Here is a 24691-nt window from a genome sequence, read left to right as displayed (position 1 = left end):
ACAAACACACCTCATTTTCCTAGAAAACCTCAAAAGACATCTGGTGTTGATGTATCAAAACCCACTGGTTTTTTGTTTCCTGGGCTTTTTGGGGGTGATCAATCCATAACGTTTTAGCATCGTGAATATTAAAACTGCCCTCGCAACTTCACTCGGTATTTTCAATGGTTTCACCTAAAAGAATGCCATTATTTCTGATAATGCTACCAAGTATCAATTGACAAGATTTTTTTTAAGAATTAAGATTATTTTTAAACTCACTTCAGAAACTTTAGTTTCTAAAAGCATATAGCTATTAAAATGCTAATATGGAAAGATGATGCCACAGAGGCTTAACACCAGTAAAACACAGGAAATTGATTCTCTAGATGATGTGGAAAAGCTGGCTTATAAAGTTAATGAGATATTACTTAAGGCAAAAGAAACAATTTGGCCGTTAGCAATGAGGACAAGCCAAACATGTTTGTCATCAAATATAATGACACTAATTAAAAGAACGACAGAAATGGGGCGCCTGGGTGGCTCAGTCGGTTAAGCAGCCGACTTCAGCCCAGGTCATGATCTCGCGGTCCGTGAGTTCAAGCCCCGCGTCGGGCTCTGTGCTGACGGCTCAGAGCCTGGAGCCTGTTTCAGATTCTGTGTCTCCCTCTCTCTCTGCTCCTCCCCTGTTCATGCTCTGTCTCTCTCTGTCTCAAAAATAAATAAACGTTAAAAAAAAAATTTAAACAAAACAAAAAAAAAAAAAGAACGACAGAAACAAATATGAAAATCAATGAAAGTACAGGAAAAAATTAAGCCACCTCAAACATGCAAAGTGAAGTTAGAGCAGTAAATCTTATTAGCAAGTTAGAAATAAATAAAAGAGACTAAAAAGGAAAAATCCCAACAATTAGGAGTTATACACCAAGGGAAGTGTGACTAGTCAAAAGAAGTAAATTTCCTATTCAATGTCCAACTACCGGGGATGGATTTCTAATATAGCAGAAGAATGAAGAGGATTAAGCCCTGAAACTCGAAAATCCACCACTTTGTCTCTTAGATGTCCTAGCTAGCCCCAGATGATAAAAATATCACAATCCTTAAGCAGCAGCTTTGCTAGAGATTTCTTTGCCATCCACCAAAAACAAAAACAAAAACAAAACCTTGCCAAGTTTTCCAAGTTTCAAAGTAGGCCTAGTGCTTTGATTTACATAACAAAAAAGCCACCCTGATTTCAGGAAAAATACAGTCAGAAAACAAAGGTTTTAGTCCCAGTTCTATCTCAATACCCATTTCCAAAGGCTTCTCCTAAGAAAAGGAATATTCTATTCCCAGTGTTGAAAGGTCATTCCAGAACTATTAGTCTATCAGCTGGCTCTTGCCAATATGAATAAAATGTATGACAACTTATCACTGTATATAGATCATATATTATCATTAAATACAGATCAAGTGTTAATCAAGAAAATTTAGCATCTGAATTCAGATGTGCTCCAAGTATCAACTACACACTGGTGTTGGAAGATTTAGTACGAAAAAGGTCAACTACTGCATTACTAATTGCTTATTCTGATTACATGTTGCAATAACATTTTAGATACTACATTAAACATATAATTAAAGTTAAGTTCACTTGTTCTAGCTTTTCAGTAAGGCTACTGGAAATGTTTAAGTTACATGTGAAATTACATTTTTATTGTATTGCATGGCCTGCTGCAGGCTGAACTCTTTACAGTAAGGTTTGTAAATTCTTTATTCTTCTACAGCATCTACTGAAGTATGGCCCATAACAAATACTCAAAAAACATTAAATGAACAGAGAAAACTTTAAATAGAAGCATAAAACAGCAACAAAGGAAGATCAAAATTGGCTTTTTGATTCATGTACCAGCTATATTCTGTTGGAGTGACACTAAAAACCTCCCTTATTTACTAATTGTGGCAATTCTGAAATAAGGACCAAGACAACAACAACAACAAAAAACCTCTCAGCTGAATCAGTGAATTGGCATACCTAATTTGTTTGGGGCTGCATTATGTCCTCCCGGAATTGCTGTTGAAGTCCTACACCCGTACCACAGAAAGTCACTGTATTTGGAGACAGGGCCTTTAAAAGGCTGATTAAAGTAAAATGAAGTCCTATGGGCAGACCTAATCCAATAGGACTGGTGTCTTTATAAGAACAGGAGATTGGGGGGGCACCTGGGTGGCTTAGTCAGTTGAGCGTCCAACTTCAGTTCAGGTCATGCATGATCTCACGGTTCATGGGTTCGAGCCCCGCATTGGGCTCTGTGCTGACAGATCAGAGCCTGGAGCTGCCTCAGATTTTGTCTTCCTCTCTCCCTCTCTGCCCCTCCCCTGCTCGTGCTCTGTCTCTCTCAAAAATAAATAAACGTTAAAAAAAAAAAAAAATAGGAGATTGGAACGCAAGTAACACACAGACCAAGAGGCAATTCGTGACAAGTGAAAAGGCAGCCATTTGCAAACCAAGGAGAGAGGCTTCATAAGAAGTCACAGCTGCCAACACTGATCTTGGACTTCTAAATGTTTTATTATTTATTTTTATTTTTGAAAGAGAGAGAGAGAGACAAAGCATGAACAGGGGAGGGGCAGAAAGAAAGGGAGACACAGGATCTGAAGCAGGCTCCAGGCTCTGAGCTGTCAGCAGAGACCCCAATGCGGGGCTCGAACCCATGAACTGCGAGATCATGACCTGAGCCAAAATCAGACATTCAACCGACTGAGCCCCCAGGCACCCCCTTGATCTTGGACTTCTAGCCTGAGAATTATGACAAAATAAATTTCTATCATTTAAGCCACCCAGTCTATGGTACTTTGTTATGCAGCCTTAGTACACTAACACATTGTTCCAAACACAAAGTTTTCCAATAACCAAGTGGAGTTTTGGCTTTTACACTTAAAATTCAGTTCCTCACTCACACTAGCTGTATTTCAAGAACTCAAAAGCCATATGCAGCCAGTGACCACTATATACTGTACAGTACAGACCTAGAGATGAGACCAAACCAAAAATTTCCAAAAAAGAGTACTTAACTAGTTGGGAGAGGTGACCAAAAAGTGTGTTACTACTATATATGGAAGCATTTTTAATCTTTAATTTTAAAACAAAATGTAAATGCAAAGGACTGAAAACCACCACTAGGTTATTATTATGATATGCTGAGTAGATTAGAGAAGGGAGTTCATAGTCTAGAGCTATGTTTGTTACATCTGAATGTCATCACCAAGGTTTCCTGCAAATTACAGCTACTGATGTAGGTGGGATACATTTATCATTATGAACAAGTCCAACTGGAGAATGCTAATACTCATCTTTAGATTTTATTATACCTTTTGTGGCTTGATCAGCCATTTTCAATGGAAATCAAATTCCAGAAATATAAGAGATGGCATGAATACTATTCAGAACAGGATATTCCTGGATTCATTACCATTTAACCATGAGGCATCAAAAACTATGTCTACTATTAATAATTTCATGCATCTGTAAATAATAGTGTTCAAGAAGCATGAAAGAAAAACACAGAATTCAAGAAATGAAGAGAATAGTTCTGCTAGACTTGCCTAACAGGTCTGAACACATTTACTAAAATAAGTAGGTCTCTCCTTTAAGAATCAGAAAAATGAATGTAGAAATTCCAAAATGTAATTATCAGTATAATAAAGTTCATCTACTGGAAAGTATTTTACATTTGTGTAGAGTTCTACTTCTTAAAACTTGCTTTTTATACTTTATCTTTAATTTGCCCAAGAACTTCATGTTCAGATATACTCTTCTTTCATATAAAGAAACTAAGGCTCTAAGAAATTAAGTGACATGCCCGATGTCATGTAACTTGTAAAGGACTAAAACTCAAACCTTAGTCTTCTAGTTCCAAAACTTTGGAAGCTTCACCTTGTTAAAGCACTAAAACTATGACTAGAACAGTAGTATGTAAATGTTAGTTATAATAAAAATTGTTAATACAATTACAGTGACTTGATCAAGTGTGTACTGACAATACTTAAAATGGTAATTAAATTCAGTATAAATCTCAACCATGGTAATTCAGTTTAGAAGAAATAACTCCTGAGAGCATTATGGTCACAGGAATCTTTTTTTTTAATTTAAATGTATATAATCTTTTTGCAAAGAATTACCAAGCAGTAGATAGAAGGCTTTCTAGCATAAAATTTATTTATGATGATCAGATTAAGTGGAGAAAATAAAATGGGGCTTTAAAACCAGAGTTTATTTTTAAGTGAATAATGTTTCATATCTAATTGCTTTATTTTTTATTCCATCAGATCCATTTAAGAGTGACATAAAAGTGATTTATTTAGAATGTCAAGAGTCAACATTAAGGGGGATTTAAAAAGTGAGAAACAACCGAACTAGATTTAAAGAGGGTCACCTGCTCAGTCAGTTGAGCATCCAACCTTTGGTTTCAGCTCAGGTCGGTTCGTGAGATCGAGCCCTGGGTCAGGGTGTCTGTGCTATCAGCACAGAGTCTGCTTGGGATTCTCTCTCTCCCTGTCTCTGCTTCTCTCTCTCTCAAAATAAATAAATAAGCATTAAAAATTTTTAAATAAAAAGACTGAAGAATGCACAGTCAGTCCAAGTTTGGAATGAGCAACTAGAAAAGGTATTTTGCAACAGTGGGAAAATTTAAATATGGATGGGTACTATGAAATTTTATATGGGGAAAATGGAGTTATGAATTGAACAAAACAACTTACAGTATGTTCTCATTTAGGTTTAAAATACCTAACTGTATAATTATACACAACAAATATCTGGAGGATATAAATACACATACACCACTTACACATACATGGTAGGAACAGTTAGAATCTCTCAGAAGCTCGAATATGGCGTTTTTACTTCATTTTTGTTTATCTGTATCTTCTAAATTTTTATGATGCATATGTACCATGTTGTAAAAATAAAAATTTAAAAATAACATCAGTATTTTTATTAAGCCAAAAATGAAAAACCTCTCCATTTGCTGTGTCTCACGTTTGTGAAATAAGCACATGTGAAATAACTATCTCGAAGATGGTTTGACTCTTGTTATTTTCGCTGTGAGGTGTTTAAAATAAATCAAGTTTACTTTCAAACATATGGAGCTCTGAATATAAACCTTCACGATAAAAAAAAAAAAATCAAATGATCACAGACACTGAAGAACAAAGCAAGGAAAAGTCCCTATTTATAAAAGTATTTTGAAAAGCCATCCCTCTATTTAGAGAGTTTAAAACAGCAATTGCATGCTCATGCCAGTTAAATATTATTCATCATGAATCTGAAACCTTTAGATAAAAAGTTAAGAAGGCAATGAAAAAATAAAAATGTTTGTATTCTTCCCATACAACAGCGTTACAATGCTTTACAGGTATTCTCAATCTTCACAATCACCGTCCTTGGAAAGTCTCATTCTCCCTATTTCATTGATGAGAAAACTCAAGATTTAAAGAACTGGATCCAGAATATATTACCTACTTAGCAATCATTTTGCAATACTGAACACATACATCAAATTATTAAGCTGTACCCCTAAGACTAATACCATGTTATGTAAATTATACCTCAATTTTTAGAAAAACAAAAACTCCCACAAACTGATTTTTAAATTTTCTTGAAATGTTTATTTTTGAGACTGCGCACCCATGCAAGCTGGAGAGGGTCAGACAGAGAGGGGTATAGAGGATCTGAGGCGGGCTTAGCGCTGACAGCAGAGCAGAGAACCTGATGCAGGGCTCGAACCGGCAAACAGTGAGATCAAGACCTGAGCCAACGTCAATCACTGAACCAACAGAGTCACCCAGGCACCCCCTACAAATTGATTTTTTTAAAAAAGGAAGGATGGGGTGCCTGGGTGGCTCATAAAAATGAAGACTCTTGATCTCAGGGTCATGAGTCCGAGCCCTATGTTGGATGTATGCTTAAAAATAAAAATGTAGGGGCGCCTGGGTGGCGCAGTCGGTTAAGCGTCCGACTTCAGCCAGGTCACGATCTCGCGGTCCGTGAGTTCGAGCCCCGCGTCAGGTTCTGGGCTGATGGCTCGGAGCCTGGAGCCTGTTTCCGATTCTGTGTCTCCCTCTCTCTCTGCCCCTCCCCCGTTCATGCTCTGTCTCTCTCTGTCCCAAAAATAAAAATAAAAAAAAAAAAAAAAAAACGTTGAAAAAAAATAAAAATGTAAATAAAATTTAAAAAGCCCCCCCCCACTAGAAAAATGCAAGAATCATAAATATTTCACAAAATATCTGCAAAAAAGAACAGTAAACATGTGAAAGATTAGCATTCTGACATAAAGGAAATCTAAATTAAAATCACAGGGATACCTCTACACACCCACCAAATGGATAAAATTTAAGACTAATTCCAAGGACTGGAAAAGAACATTCTAGGGGGTAAATTTAGCATGAGCTAAGGCAAGAATATCAAAGCTGGAACAAGTGTTCACAAAAGTAAACAGCGGGTAGTTTACTTGGCTTGGGCACAGAGGGGGGAAATAAAAATGTATTCTGGAAAAGTAACTAGGATTCAGAACTTGGAGGGTCTTCAAGTCCAAGAGAAGGACTCTAACCCATATAGGATCAGCGAACCGTGACATGGATGACAGCATTGTACAGAATGTTCCAAGTGGGGAGGATACAGACACTTTCTTATCTTCTACCTTGCATTGAATTTCTCTCTCCTCACCAATCTGGTTTTGCCCTCCTTGCTCAACCCCAATCTCCACCTGCACTCTCCAATCTCATCAGACCTCTTTCCCTTCTCTCACCACCAGGTCAGAAGAGGCACGGAGCTTTCACTGAAGGCACATCACCTGCGCTGCTCTTCTGCTTACCTGAGCCTTCTCTCAATTAAAGCCAGTGCTTTTGCAGAGATGCAGCTGAGGTCTCTCCACCCCTAGGTTTCCTGCCTACTCCAAACAGCCCTCATCTCCTTCCCCCGAGCCCCAACCTTCCCTATGTAGGTTCCTGTAATACATAATTCAACATCTAACTAGAATCCATCTTGTTTTGTTCTCAACTCTCCAACCAGACCATAAATTCATGGATAGAAGGGATCACCCCTTTCCCTTTTGCACCCCCGCAGCACCTACCACCAAAGAATACACACTAGCTAGTGGTTGGTGCCTCTTGATAACAAAGGCAAACACACCCTTTCATCTAACAATTCCACTTCTAGAAATTTATCCCACAAATGTATTCATATATATGCAAAAACACTATGATCAAAGATATGCATTGCAGATTATAACAAACACTAGAAAAAACCTAAATGTCTATTAAGAAAGACTACTTCATTGGATACTGTACTGCCTATTAAAAAGCAAAACTTGGGGTGTTGTATGAAACAAGGTCAGCACTTCCCTCGACGAGGACGGAAGAGACCCTCAGGCTTAACAATACGCACACACACTTAAGGCACTGCCACCTACAACCTGGCATCTAACCATTTTTCTTTTTTAATCATTAGTTTCAGACCTGAAACTAATTCCATGTTAACTACACTGGAAATAAAAACAAAACAAAACAAAAAAAAACTTAGGACATCTACATACACAGATCCTAACAAGTGAAAAAGTAAGTGGAAAAAAAAGTTGCAGGAAAAAGGTAAAACAGGTCCTATCTTACATATATACACATAGACACATAATCTATAAAAACATGAAATTTTAGAATGATAATCTCTGGCATGTAGGATGGACTTTTTCACTTTGGAAACTTCTGTTTGGAAAAAAACAAGTTGAACAAGGAAGACATGCTACGTATGTAGGGAAAACTACCTATATATTTTCACTCACTGCCCCTTAACAGTAATTTATAGTTTATACCATGAATCCATTTTCTCTAAAACAAGAGTAATAATATGCTGAGGTGTATGTACCAAAATGAATATTTAGAACACATGCCAACGGTTAGCAGTGGTTATTTCTAGAAGAGGGATTTCAGGAAACTTTCCTAATTTATATCAGAGGTTTTTCTTTAATAAGCACTTACTTTACTCACCAAAAAAAATTTTTTTTAATTAAAATCTCTTTCTCTGAGCTAGGATCCCAGAGAGATCAGCATGTCGGTCCACTTGGCAAGGAGTTACGAGGCCCAGCTTAGCTGTGGGACTGCCCACTGGTACTAAATCTGAGTAAGCATCACAGATCACTGAGGTCTACAAATTAGACCCACAGAAGTTACCAACTGAAAAACTACTTCTCTACTAGGGAAGTACTAAATGTCTGTTTGATGAAGAGAATACCTCTCATGTAAAGTTAAACTTAAATAGTTACTGAATCACTATAAAAGTCCAGGCAGTGCACTGGTTCCTCATAATACACTCACTGTTCTGTTTTTGAAGATCTCTTAGGTATTCAGAGTCAACCGTAAACTTGCCTGAGATAAGGCAGAAATCCCTACATCCTTTCACCCTCAGTGGAGGAAGAAACGAGGAGAACCACTAGATCAGAGAATCTCCCAAGGGAACGCTGGATTCTGTGAGGGCAGATCTGTGCTTCATAAAGATATCACAGCCACTGTCCATGCCCTTCTCTAGCAAGGAGCTTACAGGTGTCTGACCTGAGGAGTCCAGGCCTTCTCCACTATACCTTCCATAAAAACAGAACAAGCAGAACTGCTTGTTTTTCCTACAATTTATTGCTCCAAATTTTTCCCATCTCCGCACTGACCCTAAGATCCAACTGCTATCTTGTCTTCCCCTTAGACTTGCTCGATAGCAATAGCTTATCAGTATGGACGCTAAGTGCTTTATATGCATTACAACTAATTTATACTCCCAATAACCCTGTGAAGTATTTGCATTTTATCTGTGAAAAAACTGAAATACAAGGTCTGATAACTGGGGCTAAAAAGAAAACCACAGGCTCAAATGAGAGTCACTTAGGCTAGGCCAACCTAACTGCAATTTCGACCTCACCCAGGAATGCAGTCTTTGGTCAGTCAGGAACTATCCAGTGGGCACCCATGAGGTGATGTGTTTAGATGGGCAGTTCTCCATCTCCCAAAGGAAGGTGACCTCATCTGAAATAATCCTTTTTCTGTTGATTTCCTTGTCCCCCTTTAAAATCCTTTCCCTTTCCACAGCCCTCTGGAGCTGGGATACTGCTGAGAATTTCAGGAATTGGTTAATAAAGCCAATGACATCTTGAAAATTCACTCGGGGGGCTCCTGGGTGGCTCAGTCGGTTAAGCGTCCGACTTCGGCTCAGGTCATGATCTCACAGTTCGTGAGTTCCAAGCCCCGCGTCGGGCTCTGTGCTGACAGCTCAGAGCCTGGAGCCTGTTTCCGATTCTGTGTCTCCCTCTCTCTCTCTCTGACCCTCCCCCGTTCATGCTCTGTCTCTCTCTGTCTCAAAAATAAATAAATGTTTAAAAGAAAAAAAAAAGAAAATTCACTCGGTTGAATTTTTGTTATTAAACACTGTAAGTAGTGGCAAAACTAGGGTTTAAACCAAGAGATTCAGATTCCTTGACTCAAACTTTACTATACTCCACTATCTCTACGATCTATTCCTTTCAACCTAGAAAACACGAGAAACCTTCAGTCAGCTGTTGCCACAAAACGAACAAATCTTTTCGAATTTCTAAAAAATGAAAGAGTTTTATTCAAGGCCAACTCAAAACAGTTGCCCTGGATACACGACTGTCACAAAGAAGAGAGTGTTCCAACAAAGGAACATTTGGTGTAGGGTTATCAGTATTTTTTACTTAAAAGGTTACAAACCACCAGACAAAGGAGGTTTCAGAAAGTTGCAGACCTTAAATTTCTAGAATATGCCGGACTTTAATTTTATGGGGACCAGGGAAGGGTCTTCCTTTTTTCTTAACTTTTGTGTTCACAACGCTCCTTTCTGGTTTTACCTAACAGATGTACAGTCTGTGCTCGGGTCACAAATAGAGCCCATGCTTTGAGGTTCTGCAGAGTCTGACCTCAGTAAATGTTAAAGTATAGCTTCCCAAGGAGCCCAGGAGCGGGGCCCAAATATATACAAAAAATTGAAAATTTCCTTGATCACAGTAAAGCACTTAAACAAAACTGATCAACAAGCCACATGGATCAAGTGTCGACTCGTGGAAATGCTGTTGGTTTGGCTACTACTGAGTACTAAGAACTTGATTTTGCAAAATATTTGCCCACACCTTTTTTTTTTTTTGTCAAGGCTTTCCTCAAACTTTTGAAAAGCTGTTTACACAAATAATTCAACGCTCGACCTTTTAACAAGGGTCAAACAGATCTGGGTTCAGATTCTAGCTCTGCTACTGCTTTCCTTCTCTTGCAAGTTAAGTTATGAGCGTCTATGTGAAAAACTCAGCCTAGTGAAGGAATGCAGAGTTAAGAAGTCAAAGTCCCCCACTTGTATTTTTTGTTCTACCATCAATACTTCCAGGCTGTGGAACTGGACAAGTTCAAATCAAATTCAGTACCCTAACAAAGCCCATTTATTCATGTGTTTACAGTAAACTTTAAATTATGCATTGTGGGGGCACCTGGGTGGCTCAGTCGGTTAAGCCTCGGACTTAGGCTCAGGTCTTGATCTCATGGTCTGTGAGTTCCAGCCCGGGGTCAGGCTCACATTAGGCTCTATGCAGACAGCTCTGAGCCTGGAGCCTGTTTCGGATTCTGTTTCCTTCTCTCCCTACTCCCTCCAGGCTCCTGCTGTCTCTGTCCCTCAAAAATAAATAAATGTAAAAAAAAAAAAAAAAAAAAAATTTTTTTAATAAGATAAATTATGCATTATGTTTAAATTTATGAACTGATAAAAGAGAAGCTCTACACCAGTAGAAACTGGTAAAGAAATATATTAAGAAATGATTGGAGCACGTGCGTGGCTCAGGAACCAGCTGAGTTGCTTAAGCATCCAATTCTCGGCTTTGGCTCAGGTCATGATCTCACTTTTCGTGGTCTGGAGGCCCGGGTCGAGCTCTGCAGCGGGACAGCCTGGAGCCCGCTTCGGAGTCTCCCTCACCCCCTCTCTGCCCCTCCCCCACTCGCAGTATCTCTCAACCAAAAGAAAGGTGCACGGGTCAATTACACAGGCGCATGAACGCAGCCTCACGAAAACGCTGCTTTCCATCCAGCACCCTGTGAATTACAGAAATTTTGAGCTTTAACATAATAAAAATCCTCAAGTGAGTGTTACGGCTTTAAAGTGCTTTGTATGGTCACTTTCTAACCTTTTATTGGAGAAGGTGACTGCCTTCAACCCCCTCGGTGTCTCCTAACCTAGTTCCACACCAGCTCAAGCGGTCAGAGGCCTAGGGGCTAACGTTGCAGGCTACGCGGCCTCTCCCCCAGGGGGACCGCATCTAGTTAACCAAAGTCACTGGGTCCTAACAACGCCAGGTGGCAAGGACTAAGGTTTAGGCTTGTTTTTTTTCAGGCGGGGAAAGTGACGCAGAAGGGAGGCTGGCGAGGTACGCCTAAGGCTGACAACTCGGGAGTCCAAGGCCAACTGCAAACATTTCTGGTCTAGAAGCCTCTCTGGGCTCCGAGGAGGGGCGCGTCAGTGACACCGAAACGTGGACAAAAGTACAGTACCGGTGGGAAGCAGGGGTTCCAACGGGGTAAAGGCATGCTCCATACCGGACTAGAGGCCTCTGCGCTAAGAGAACAGAAACGCCACGTTAGTATGTCCCCTAGCTAATTAAACAGCGCGCGAATTCGCCACAGCGCCGGACGCGTCCATCCCGCACCCCGGCAGCGGCTTCCGGGCGGAGCCCCCGCGGCGCCCAGGCGCTGGCGGCCCGGCCCGCGCCGCCGGGCGGGGAAGAGCCGGGAGGGAGGCCGCGGCGGGAGCGACGCGCGCCCCCGGGGGCCGCCGCGCGCCTCCCTCTCCCCTCGCCCCGCCACCATCCGGGCACTGAGGAGCCAGAGGCGGCCGCCCCCTCCCCTCGCCGCCCGCCCCATCCCGCGGCCCGCGCGCCCAGGACGCGGGCGGCGCGCCGAGCGGCGGCCGCACTTACACAATGGCGGGTGGAGCCAGCGGCGAGCGGAGCGCCGACGGCGCGAGCGAGAGCGATCGACCACTCCGAGCTCAGCTGAGGAGCCTCGGCGGCGCGCGGCAGGCGCTCGCAGCCTTAAGTAACGGGCGCGCGGGGCGGCCCCGCCCCCTTCCGGAGCCGGCGGCCAGTGCGAGCCGCGCGTCCCCGCCGGGCCGCGCGCGCCCGGCGTTGCCGGCGGTCCGCCCGCCCCCTTCCTCCGGCTGCAGTCGCCTCGTTACCCTGGTGCTGCCCTCCCGCCGCCTGTGGCGTGTCTGCCCGGCGTTCTTTGCCGCAGTTGGCAAGGAGGCCGCGGTTAGCTCGAAACCGAGCGGCAGCTTCCCCAACCTGGCTTCACAGCCCAGCACACGCCCCAGTTTTCCACAGCCCGTTCCCCTGGTCCTCACGCTCTCTGACCTCCTGCTTGCTTGCCTGACCTCTGCCAGCATCCTTACGGAGCACGCCCGCGTTCCTCCCCTCCTGCTGAACATAATTGAAAGGAACAGCTTTGAATCCAAATGACAGCCCTGCCTTAGTTTAAAGCTAGGTTCTCTTTTCTGCTTATTATGGATCTTTGATAAGAAATACAATTGCTGAGAAGTCTGTTTTGCTTGCTGTTTGCTATGAGCATTGTGAGACCTTTCCTGATTGTAACCCGCTGTAGAATGGGCTGTAAAACTTCCTAAATGTAGTCTGATATGTAATGGAATGAGTGATTGTATACAAACTAACCGGCATTTCTCGCTTCTGTAAACCTGCTTGCTTAGCACATTCCTCACCTACCCCCTTCCCCCTTTCTTCCTCCCGCCACAAGTAAAAACCTCCCCTGTGCTATTTGTCTCTGTCTATAAAAACGCTATACCAACCCTAATCGTGGCCTCTTGTGTCACCGGCGACGAGTGCGCAGAGGACCAGGTTCGAACCTGCAATAAACGACCCTTGCCTCTTGGCTTTGACTTACGACTCTGGGTGGTCTTTTGTGGGAGGTTTTGGAACTTCAGGCATTACATTAATCAGAGAACGTTGTCAAAATTAATAAAGGGAAACCTCACCAAAGTGGAGCCCTCAGGCTGTACCACTCCCTGCCAATTATAAGAAGACTTGCCAATTGCAGGGAGAATTGTCAAGTACAGACCCCCATGGAAGAATCTTCAATGGGAAGGAAGCCACAGTCCCAGGCCTCAGCAGGAAAAGATGTTTGTCGCATCTCCTAGCAACCCCAGCAACTCAACCAATGAGAAACCTTCATCACTTTTCTCCCTTGAACTTCAGTGAACTTTCGGTTCAAAGCAACCCTCCCCGGCTTCCTTCTTCTTCCTGAAATAACGGTCCTCTCCTTTGCTGGGCTTGCCAATGGTTTGGCCACAGCTTGCACGTCCTGAATTGCAATTCTTTGCTATTCCCGGGTAAGCGCGTTTTGCTGACAAAATAACTTCCTGTTTTATCTTTAAAGGTCAATAAAGATTTCGTTGGAAGAAATTTTAAACCGCATACTTACAGCTCCATTTGCTCTAATACTCCTAGGATGGAGAGCTCACTCTGTGGCCGTGCAGCCTTTTCCAAAACTGAGCAGCCCTAATCGCCAGAAAAAAAAAAAAAAATTCTTACTGGAGGCAAAAATCCCCTCTCACCTGTCACTGTTCTGCCCCACTCCCAGGCCCACCGTGGGTTAGAGGGATCCCTGGTTCTCATAACTATCTTGGAGGTATTGAAGAGAGTTATTACTACCGTAGAAAGCAAGATAGAGTCACTCGTGTCGGTGATCTATGTGAAGCAGTGATGTAAGCAACCAAAGAGTAGCTAAGGCCGGATAAGGCCATAAATAGCACAAGCTGAGGATACCCAGAACTGATAACTAGCAAAAGCAAAGGAGGTCTGCAAAGGCTGAAGACTGATTAAACGCCTTTAAAAAGGGAGGATCTTTGCAGCAAACTGTCAGACTGTCTAGATAACGGTCCTTTCCTGTCTGACCACATCAAAAAGGCAACTGCCACGGAAGGCTTTACCCTACTGATCTCTGAACAGAGATTCTCCACGGCTTGAACATAATAAGCAGCACGTGCCAAGAGCACACCCTGACTGGTCCAAGCCCTTATCTCAACTGCACACTCCCAAGACTGACTTTGACTTTGGTTTGTTAACTTCCTGCCCCTTGCTGTATCTCGTTTGTTGGGTGACTCTATCATATGCTTTGCTTCGTGTGACATGTGAGAAGCCAAGTCAAACAGGTAGCAAAATGTCACTGACTTTGAAATCCTGAACCTGCTTTACAATTATGTTAATCTTGCTCTGTGACTGAATAAAGCTGACATTGTGGAAATTCATAACTCATGTGTGCACCTCCATAGCATGCTCGTGACAACTACCTAGGCTTTGCCTTTTCTAGGCGAAGCCCAGTTCTCTCAAAGTTCTAATGGGATGTGATTTTCAGACTCTGCTATCCCGGTTCCCATTCTCCGTGTTTAATGTTGCTCATAAATTGTGGGTCCAAGAACTAGTGAGAACTGCGCATCCCTCAGCATACAGCAACTCCTGCAGACGCCTGCAAGACTAAGACACCTGACCGACTTCTAGTGTGACTTCTACTTGCAAGGGCCTGCCCCCAGGTTGACCCCAGGGCTGCTCCCCCAAACCCCATGAAGTGTCTGCCTAAGAAAGCTGGTCAACAAAAAAACCTGGAATTGCAGGATTTGGTCAGAGCCATTGGAAAAGCTTTATCATGCAGTTTGCAAATGGAGAAATGCCATTTTCACCTACAAAGAGTAGGCTCTAAAAGGGAAGGATTAGGCTCAGGTTAAATAGACAAAACACACAAATTCTGTGCCTTTTATGGAGACTGGTCAGACTCCTGTCTCAAACAACAAATCTCCGAAGCAGAATGGCAAGCAGGATACAGTTCGATATTTCCAGGGGTAGTTTCAGAATGTGGTGGCCTTCGGAGAGCATGATACAATGTGCTGCAGGGGTCTTTTTGCAAATTTTGCTGAATTTTGTGCAAGCCAAGCCTGTCACCTTAGGCTGTGTGACTGGCTTTGTTCCTCATGGTCATTTGGCCCGTTTAAAATTTTAGTGTTTCCTCCCTTGGCATCAGGGAACCCATCTTGTCCGTCAGTTATTACTTTCTGATCACTGGGGTCTTTTGTTCCCAACCTCATGGCTGCCAGAATCACTATTTGTTCCAAGCAAACCTGATGAGGCCCTGACTTCTCAAAGGGCTTACAACCGTGAGCATGTATCTCTAACTCAGAAGTCTATCTCTCTCTCTCTCTCTCTCTCTCTGGGAACCTGAGAGTCATTTCTTTGAAATATAGTCCACAGGAAGGATAGGGCCTTTGTTTCTCAGTCTCTGTTGAGGGTAGAACCCTAACTTTTGCAGCCACCAGCTCGCAAACACAGCGGTCTTCATTGCATTTACACTGACCAACCCTTTGTAACTCTTCACTTCTCTGACTTTACCTCTAGGTCCCCATCATCTCCCTCCCTTCTTCTCCCTTTAAAACATCCAAATCACTTCTGCACAAATCAGAACGGAGCTCAGCTCTTTCTCTTACTGTCAGTAGTTCCGACATAAAATCTGTGTTTAACTGCCTTGAATGTTTACCCTTGACACCGGTCACGATGTTCCAGGGGTGATCCCGTCGTAGATGAGCTCACCACAGTCTATGTTGTTCACTTTCTTAGCTACCAGATCAAACAGAACCTCCAGGTATCTTTCCCATTAACCTCTCTTAAGCCAAGTGTACACCTATCTCATACACAATTTTAAACCCAAGTGCTAATTAAATATTATGCGTTTGCAGTCACAGTTGCGGCACACAGGCCATATCAACTATGTCACCTACTAGCTGGGGGACATTAGAGAGAGAGTATGTGCACATATAACATGATGAGGTTTTGGGGGTGATGGGGGGGTGCTCACGGGGTCCAGAGCTGATGGCCAAGAAAGAATGCTTGAGACATCTTTGGTGCAAAAAGGTGATTTTATTAAAACACGGGGACAGGACCCGTGGGCAGGAAGAGCTGCCCTGGGACCATGAAGAGACACTGGTGAAATACTAGGGAGCTGGGGGAGGTAAAGTCCAGGGGAAGTTTCCAGTGAGATTTTCACCTGCTGAAGACTCACAGGGTCCTGGAGGCCTAGCTATTGTCAAACTAGGGTTGTTTTCCCCTCTAGTGAAGTATTAACAGTAAGACAACAGGGAGTTCCTGGAGGAATGTTTTACTCTGCCTGCCTCAAGTAGTTGTCAATGGGCTGCAGGTTGTAAGGAAATTGAGTTCTATTTACCATTTCCTTCTGCCCTTGTTTTCCACATCACTATGGAGGGATGATGCGGGGCTCCAGAAAACGGAGTCTATAGGTTTCCGGAGATCAGGCTATTGGTTAAGATTGCGATTTTCTTGTGATTTGCTAAGATATTTGTAAATGGATGGAGACTCAGGTCCTGCAGGACTGTGATCTCTATCAGCTAACCATTTGTTTTTCCTCTTTCCTTTTCTCTTGGGCAGCCAGGAATGCCCGAGGAATAGCAGCACACATATCCCACCTGGGAGGGGCTGATGGGGAGGGGCAGTGTTTGCAGCCTGTCAGGGGGCCGTATGCTCCCTCATCCTAACAGACAAGTGCTCCTGTATCCAGATCATATGAAGAACTACAAATCCATCAGCAAAAGGCAAACAAAACAGCAAAATGTTGACCAAGGATACATACAGGCAAATCACAGAAAATACTCAAATGGCAAATAAACACGTGGAAAACACAACTGTTGACACAAAATGAACAGACCTTTTAGAATGTCCTTTCCTTTAGAAAGGAATTTTAGTCGAGCCCCAGTCAGGAGAGCCGCCCCAGATACACAATCTTCACAAGAGACTGCTCTGGCAAAGGAACATTTGCTGTAGGGCTATGTATGCTTTTTAACATAAAAAGTTACAAATCATTAGACAAAGGACATTTCAGAAAGTTGTAGATCTTCAGTTTCTAGTATATGCAGGGCTGTTTGACTTTAATGTATGGGAGCCAGGGAAGTTTCTTCCTTTTTTTTTTTCTTATCTTTTGTGTTCAGAATGCTGCTTTTCGGCTTTAACAAAGCAGATGTACAATGTATGCCTGGGGCACAACCCCATGCTTTGAGGTTTCGTGGAGCCATTTTGACCTTGGTAAATGTTAAAATACAGCTTCCCTGGGAGCCCAGGAGCAGGGCCCACAAACACTAAAAGTTGAAAATTTCCTTTATGACAGCATTAATAGAATTTGGAAAAAAACCAATGTGAACAATGAGATAAACTGACTTGCCAGACTGCAAAAAAAACCCTTTTAAATAATAATACAAATTTACATTTATTGAGCAATTATTTTGTTGCAGTCACTGTGTTAAGGTCATTTATATTTTATTTCATTACCTTAAATGTAGGCTCCAACACAATGAGCAACAACTTTTAATAGTTCACCTTGGAATCCTCATACTCTAGCTCCGTTGCTGGCAAAGAACAAGCAATGACAACTTATTGAACGTTCATAATGAAATTGTTGGCAAAATCCTGGAATGCTACTTCAGTTCTTTTCACAGCTGGCTCACTCATTAAGACTGGGCATAAATCTTCCCCTAGTTACTATTTCTCTCATCTGGGATTGTTTGTTTTCCCGCATAGCTATCTGAACTTCTTTAACTCCCTTGTTTCTTTGTTTATGACTTGCCTTCTCTCAATAGCTCCCTAAGAGTTGCAACCCTATCTGTTTTGTTCATTGCTATTCTCCAGGAAACAGGATACTTCACCCATAACACAGACTCAATAAACATTTATTAAATGGATTAATAAACAGTAATGGTAGGGGAATAGGAAATTATAGTGTATCGTACGAGGATATAAGCGAAATCAATACAATAAATGAAATCAATATGCCCTCCTGTGGGAAATGTTCATGACAGAATCAATTTTATAAATGCAAATAAATGGCGGTGGGGCACCCGGGTGGCTCAGTTGGTTAAGCACCAGACTCTTGATTTTGCCTTGGGTCATGATCTTCTGGTGGTGAGATCAAGCCCCGCATCACCCTATGTTGGGCTCCATGCTGAGCAGGGAGCCTGCTTTAGATTCTCTCTCCCCTCCACCCCTCTCCCTCTTGTGTGCACGCATGTGCTCTCTCTCTCTCAAATTAAGTAAACATTTAAAACTAAATTAATAAATTAAATGAATGCAAATGGCAGAATAATCCCACTTACATTTTTAAATGCATTTGGATATCCATAGAAAGAAGGGTTAAAAGTGACCCCTGAGAAAAAGAGATGGAGAACGTAGGAGGCCATAGGCTGAGGGAAATAGTATTTTTTATTTCATATTTTGTATTTTATGCATTAATACTCTTGCAGCTTATTTAAAATTTTAAGTTTGTAAAAACGTGTATTCAAGGAAAATTAATGATTCATTATTCTTTTTTTTTTTTAAGTATATTTACTTTGAGAGAGAGAAAGAAAGCAAGCCAGCAGGGAAAGGACAGACAGAGAGGGAGACAGAGAATCCCAAGCAGGCTCCGCACGGTCAGCGTCGAGCCCTACCCGCGGCTCAAACTCACAAACTGTGAGATCATGACCTGAGCGAAAATCAAGAGCCAGACACTTAACTGACAGAGATACCCAGGTGACTCAGTGAGTCATTATTCTTAACAGTGGCGTACTTTGGGCTTCCGAAGAGGGCAACCCACATACAAACGTGGTACAATTTTCAGAGCAGTGCGTCCATAGCTTCAAACAAATTTCCAATGGATTCCAATAGAAAGAACTCCTAATAGCAAGCTATATGGTTTTCTCCAGGGTACAAAGATGGCTCTTTATCTTCCTTACCAATTATCTTCCACACCTCTCTCTCGTTTTCTTGAAAGGATGAAGTTCAAAATACATGGTGTATTGTTCCAAAAGACTCTACAGTAAAAATGTTCTGCAGTGAAATAACTTTTGAAAACATGGCACACAATCACCAACTTCCTTTGGGACTTATAACACATTATCCATCTTTAAACATATCTTAAAGACCAGAAGAAGCTGTTTATCTCCATACCCAGAATGTCTCAAAACCGCTGGAGCCAGTAACACTGTTTTCTTCGCGTATCTTTTTAAAAATCTTTTCAGAACAGTGTTGCTCCACACAGCGGCTGGAGAGAAGCTACAAGAGACCATGCACCCAGACGCCAGCTCCACAGGCTGCAACAGCTGATCTTGCTACAGCCCCACGGGGTGGTGATGGAGTTTCCAGTCTCCAGGCAGCTTCCATAAGTTCATCTACATCTACTCTCAACTTCAAAATGCATACCTTTTCCAATCTCACTTTAACAGCTCAGGCAGTGTTTCTAGCTGCCTCTAGGGAATTTCCACTTAAAGATTCGGCCATTTACTTACCTCTGATCAAGTGATTCATTTATTGCTCCTCCCAGAGTCTCCATTTCTTTCCCCAGCATCATTATTCTGGCCTCCTTGGTAAATAACTTTAATTTGCCTTTTATTTCATTCCATAAATCCAGCCAATAGCCAACTTTTGTTGTACTGATCACTTATTCCCACCTGTCGAGGTCAATTTGGATCAGATTCTATCATGCTCGCCATTTTTGCTCATTCATCGATCAAAAATGCTTGTTAAGACTTATATAAAGTGTCATCTCTGAGAAGTCTTCCGTGAGATTCACTCAGACCCCTCACAGTTAATCTCTTTTCTCTCTGTAATTGCTTTACATTCTTTTATGGTTCTTTTGTAGCCCTTTCCACAGGCTGGTATAGTATGGTTCATTTATTTTCTTATTTTTTTTTAAATTTACTTATTTATTTTGTGAGAGAACACGCAGGAGAGAGGCAGAGAGAGAGGGACAGAGAATCCAAAGCAGGCTCCATGCTGACAGCAGATAGCCGGGTGTGGGGATAGAACCCACAAACCACAAAATCATGACCTGAGCTGAAGTCTGACACTTAACCAACTGAGCCACCCAGGAGCCCCAGTATAGTTGATTTTAAATGTATGCCACCTTGTGGCCCAAGAAGGCTGCCTGAGCTCCAGCCTTCAGCTTATACATTTCAAGCATTAGGAAGGAAGAAGGCCAAGGAAGATGCACTATCTGCCTTATAAAAGGATGTGAAAGACAAAATGCATAAGACAAAGAAGGATATCATTTGGTTCAGGCTACTGCAATAAAACACCCTAGATCCTAAGGTCCCAGTATCATCACAGTGTAATTTTGCCTTAGATTTTCATAGGAGGCATAGACAAGTCTCAGGTGGGATGATTTAGAGCTGGAAACTTTTTGTAATCAGAGGAAATTTCAGTCAGCTGAACAGGAAACATTTGTCTCTATATTTAGCTCTTTTCAGGCAAATATTTCTAATCTCAGCTAATCATTCATGAGACAAAGACTGGGGCATTGGATACACCTGAAGCTAATATTTTATATGTCAATTCTATCTCAATTAAAAAAAAATGGGGAGTTGGAGGGACTCTGGCCTCCTCAGAGGTTCTGGTAAACACAGGTAATCATCTGAGAGTCTTATGAGATTCAGGAGAGATTGTGGAAGGAGTCTTACCTAAGCCATAGGGGGAAGGGCATTTCATTGAAGTAATCCTCTTCCTGGAACACACAAAGGTTGGGGGGTGGTGTTCAGCAAACAAGAGGGTGGGGGAATTTCTAAGCTATCACTGTCTTCCTGGAGGACAGACTCAGGTGAGTCTGAACGTCATTAGCGGCTTCCTGAAAGTCTCACTCAATACTTAGGTCAAACCTAATTGGCCAGTACCTCATCACGTGACCCCGCCTAGTTTGAAGGAAGGATGGAAAATGTAGTTTTTTAGATGGGATGCAGTAGCGCCCACAAAAGTGGGTACTATTGCTGAACAGAAAACGATTCAATGTTGAGAGCAAGCCAGCCAACCTCCTGTGTGCCATATCCAGACTTCATAATACCTGCTGTCTGTTGTCCTGTCCACCTGCTTGCCTCTCTCCTCTAGTGCCCCCAGAGTAGCCAAAGTTTTTCTAAACCGGAAACAGATCATGTCCCTGCTTGCTTAAGACTCACCAGCTGATTTAAAGATAAATTCAAACTGAAAGGTGTTGAATAATCTGCCCTTTGCCTATCTGCAACTTTATCTTACATATATAAGCATCTTCTCCTTACATATAAAGATCCAGCCAAACTTGCCCCTGTCATGCTTTTTAAACAGAACGAGTCCTTTCTATTTCATTTTCCTTCTAGAATGTTCATCCCCCTTCTTCATATAATTGGCTCATTCCAAGCTCAAATGTCACCTCTTCAAAGAAGCCTTTGATTTTCTTATCTAAAATTACCTCCCCACAGCTACTCTCTTCTCTGTCTTAGCACCCTGTTTCTCTTCTTTAGGACACTTGTTCATTTATTTATTGACCTTCTTTTCCATGACAAGGCAGGGACTTGTCCTAATCTGTTCACATTCTCAGGCCAGACATAGTATATGGTGCATAGTGAGCTCTTTCTCTTTTCCTCTCTCTGTCTCTGTCTCTGTCTGTCTGTATGTCTCTCTCTCTATATATATGCATTATTATGTGTATATACACAATTTATATATATAACTTATATATACAATCTATATATTTTATATATTATATATATGAATGTGCAGGATTTTTTAAAAATTATTTATTTATTTTAAGGGAGAGAGAGAAAGAGAGAGAAAACGAGAGGGGGAGGGCTAAGAGAGGGGGAGAGAGAGAGAGAATCCCAAGCAGGTTCTGCACTGTCAGCACACAGAGCCTGATGTGGGGCTCGAACTCGTGAACCTGTGAGATCATGACCTGAGTGGAAACCAAGAGTCAGACGCTCAATCAACTGAGCCACCCAGGTGCCCCTATGTGCAGGATTTATTAACCACAAAAGGATTGACATATCGCTAAAAAATATCTGTTATACCATAGAATACATATTATTTATTTAACCTATGGATAATACTCAATGCATAAAAGGCTTGGGGAACACCTGGCCACTCCATGAACTCCCAGGCATTGACATCCCACAGGCTGGAAGCCACGGGCATACTAGAAACCATTCTTGTTTCAGAAGTCAATAGAAGTCAACTGCCTTTTAGTATTGAGAGGGAACACACTCTTATCTTGTTTCGAACACTATCGTATTTGTATTTGTGAAAGAGCAATAAAGCTTCTATCTTGGTTAAGCCGATCTTATCTAGTAACCACCCGCCCCCAGACACACAACCTTTGGTTATACACTATCCAACCTTAGTCTGAATTGACACATCACCTAAGAAATGATGACCACCCTTGAGTGATTGCAGTACAGAAGCACAAAAGTGAAAGGATTTGGGACATATTTGGGGATCACAATCAGCTCTTCTTGGCCAAGCATCAAATATGGGGCATCACAGATTTGACTCCTAAAGTTTTGGCTTTTGTAGCGAGTTATATAGTAATTTTATCTACTGAGAGGGAGGAGGACTAGTGAAGGGGAGAGAAAAGAATTTAAAAGGGATAATAGAGGGGCGCCTGGGTGGCTCAGTTGGTTAAGTGTCCAACTGTTGATTTCAGCTCAGGCCACAGTCTCAAGGTTCCTGAGACCAAGCCCTGCGTAAGGCTCCATCCTGAGCATGGAGTCTGCTTGGAATTCTTCTTTCTCTCTGCCCCTTCCCCTGCTTGTGTTCTCTCTCTAAACAAACAAACAAACAAAAAACATTTTTTAAAAAAGATTAAAAACATAAAAGGAGGGGCACCTGGGTGATTCAGTCGATTAAGCATCCCACATGGGGTCAGGTCGTGATCTCTGGTTGGTGAGTTTGATCCCTGCATCAGGCTCTCTGTGGTCAGCACAGAGCCTGGAGCCTGCTTCGGATCCTCTGTCCCCCTCTCTCTCTGCCCCTCCCCTGCTTGTTCTTTCTCTCTCTGCCAAATAAAAATATAATACAATACAATACACTCTAATACAATTAAAAGGAATAATATAAATGTAGGATATATATGTATAAATATGGGCAGGGGACAAAATTTCACCTGTATCTTCTTAGGGTCTCCAGCTGGGCCTGAGAATTAAATTAACTTAACACAGATTAACAGGAGAAAAGCAGATTCATTTAATGTAAGTTTTATGGGACATGGTAGCCCTCCTAAAGAAATGAAAACCCAAAGAAGTGGCAAAACCCAAATGCCTTCAAACTAGGTTGAAGAAAGGCAGTTGTGGAAAAGTAACGAAAACATATGGGGAGGCCAACAGAAGATGAGCTATTTTAACAAGGTCTATTTGTACAGAATTCTCTCCGCCTCCACTCTGGGTCTCTGGTAGTAAGAATGTTTCTTTCCTCTTGATACAGAGAGGGCAGCTGTCACGTGCCAGGTTTGTTTCTTGCTTCCAGGAAGACAAGGGGAGGTCAGCCTGCTCCTCTTGAACCTGCTGTTTTTTCAAGTGCCTTTAGTTCAAAATGTTCCTTAAGCCACAGTGGCATATTTTGGGTAGCATAGCCTGCCACTCTTCAGTACTTATAAGCCTTACCTTATACACTGTAGTCTTGATGATTATGTGTTTTTCAATCAATAAATTACAGAATTTGGGGGGGCCTTAAGAAATGTTAAAAACTGGTCCTGTTTTCTGTAAAAGATTTTTATAAATAGTAAGACATACATGGTCTTAATTGAGAAGACTCATCCCTAAAAAGCAACTCTAATAAATTTAATGCAATCATAATTTTAAAAAAATGTTTATTTATTTCAAAAAAAGTGTTAATGTTTATTTATTTTTGAGAGAGAGAGAGAGAGATAGAGCATGAGTGGGGTAGGGGCAGAGAGTGGGAGACACAGAATCCTAAGCAGGCTCCAGGCTCCGAGGTGTCAGCACAGAGCCCGATGTCGGGCTCGAACTCAGGAACTCTGAGATCATGACCTGAGCCGAAGTCAGCCACTTAACCAACTGAACCACCCAGGTGCCCCTATTTATTTATTTTGAGAGAGAGAGAGAAAGCACAAGGAGGGGAGGGGCAGAGAGAGAGAGAGAGAGAGAGAGAGAGACAGGGAGACACAGAATCTGAAGCAGGCTCCAGGCTCCACATTGTCAGTGCAGAGCCAGACGTGGGGCTTGAACCCATGAACCATGAGATCATGACCTAAGGCGAAGTTAGACGGTTAACCAACTGGGCCACCCAGGGGCCCCAATAATAATAACTTTTTTTAAAAGAAGGTCAGTAAGAGGAGACTTTTCCCAGTAGGTAAAGAAAAATATGACAACACACTAATTTTTAAAAGGTAGCGTAAGCATAGAAACAGATACTTTGAAGAACAAAATAGAGTTGAGGGGCACCTGGGTGGCTCAGTCGGTTGGGCATCCGACTTCGGCTCAGGTCATGATCTCACAGTTAGTGAGTTTGAGCCCCACATCGAGCTCTGTGCTGACAGCTCAGAGCCTGGAGCCTGCTTCGGATTCTGTCTTCCTCTCTCTTTGCCCCTCCCCCGCGAGCACTCTGTGTGTGTGTGTCTCTCCCTCTTAAAATAAATAAACATTAAAAAAATGTTTTTTTAGGGGCGCCTGGGTGGCTCAGTCAGTTAAGCGTCTGACTTTGGCTCAGGTCATGATCTCGCGGCTCATGAGTTTGAGCCCCGTGTCGGGCTCTGTAATGACAGCTCAGGGCCTGGAGCCTGCTTCGGATTTGTGTCTCTTTCTTTCTCTGCCCCTTCCCTGCTCACCCTCTGTCTGTCTGTCCCTCTC

General features: G+C 42.4%; 1 protein-coding gene and 1 non-coding gene across 12 annotated transcripts in view; one reads left to right on the top strand and one right to left on the bottom strand.

Annotated features, from left to right (window-relative positions):
• TPK1 (thiamin pyrophosphokinase 1) overlaps positions 1-13539 on the bottom strand; it is a 354405-nt gene extending 340866 nt beyond the window's left edge. Inside the window, exons 1-2 of one of the 11 annotated variants that reach the window (XM_058723961.1) lie at positions 13480-13539; positions 11542-11605 (exon numbers count right to left, since the gene is read on the bottom strand). In XM_058723961.1, coding sequence (XP_058579944.1) covers positions 11542-11584 — 43 coding nt within the window. In that variant the 5' untranslated portion in view covers positions 11585-11605; positions 13480-13539. Of the gene's footprint in view, positions 1-11541; positions 11606-11966; positions 12112-13033; positions 13259-13479 lie in introns of those variants that run through there. The other 10 variants (XM_058723964.1, XM_058723962.1, XM_058723960.1 and 7 more) reach the window with 10 other exon arrangements.
• LOC131511255 (U6atac minor spliceosomal RNA) lies at positions 7334-7456 on the top strand. The gene has a single exon (XR_009261448.1). It is a non-coding gene; the product is annotated as a U6atac minor spliceosomal RNA (small nuclear RNA).
• Positions 13540-24691: the final 11152 nt, after the last annotated feature.

This window comes from Neofelis nebulosa, chromosome 4 (assembly GCF_028018385.1).
Source record: "Neofelis nebulosa isolate mNeoNeb1 chromosome 4, mNeoNeb1.pri, whole genome shotgun sequence".
NCBI classification, from domain to species: Eukaryota; Metazoa; Chordata; class Mammalia; order Carnivora; family Felidae; genus Neofelis; species Neofelis nebulosa.
Note: the sequence above shows the minus strand (reverse complement) of the source record. Positions and strands in the feature narration are given on the sequence as shown.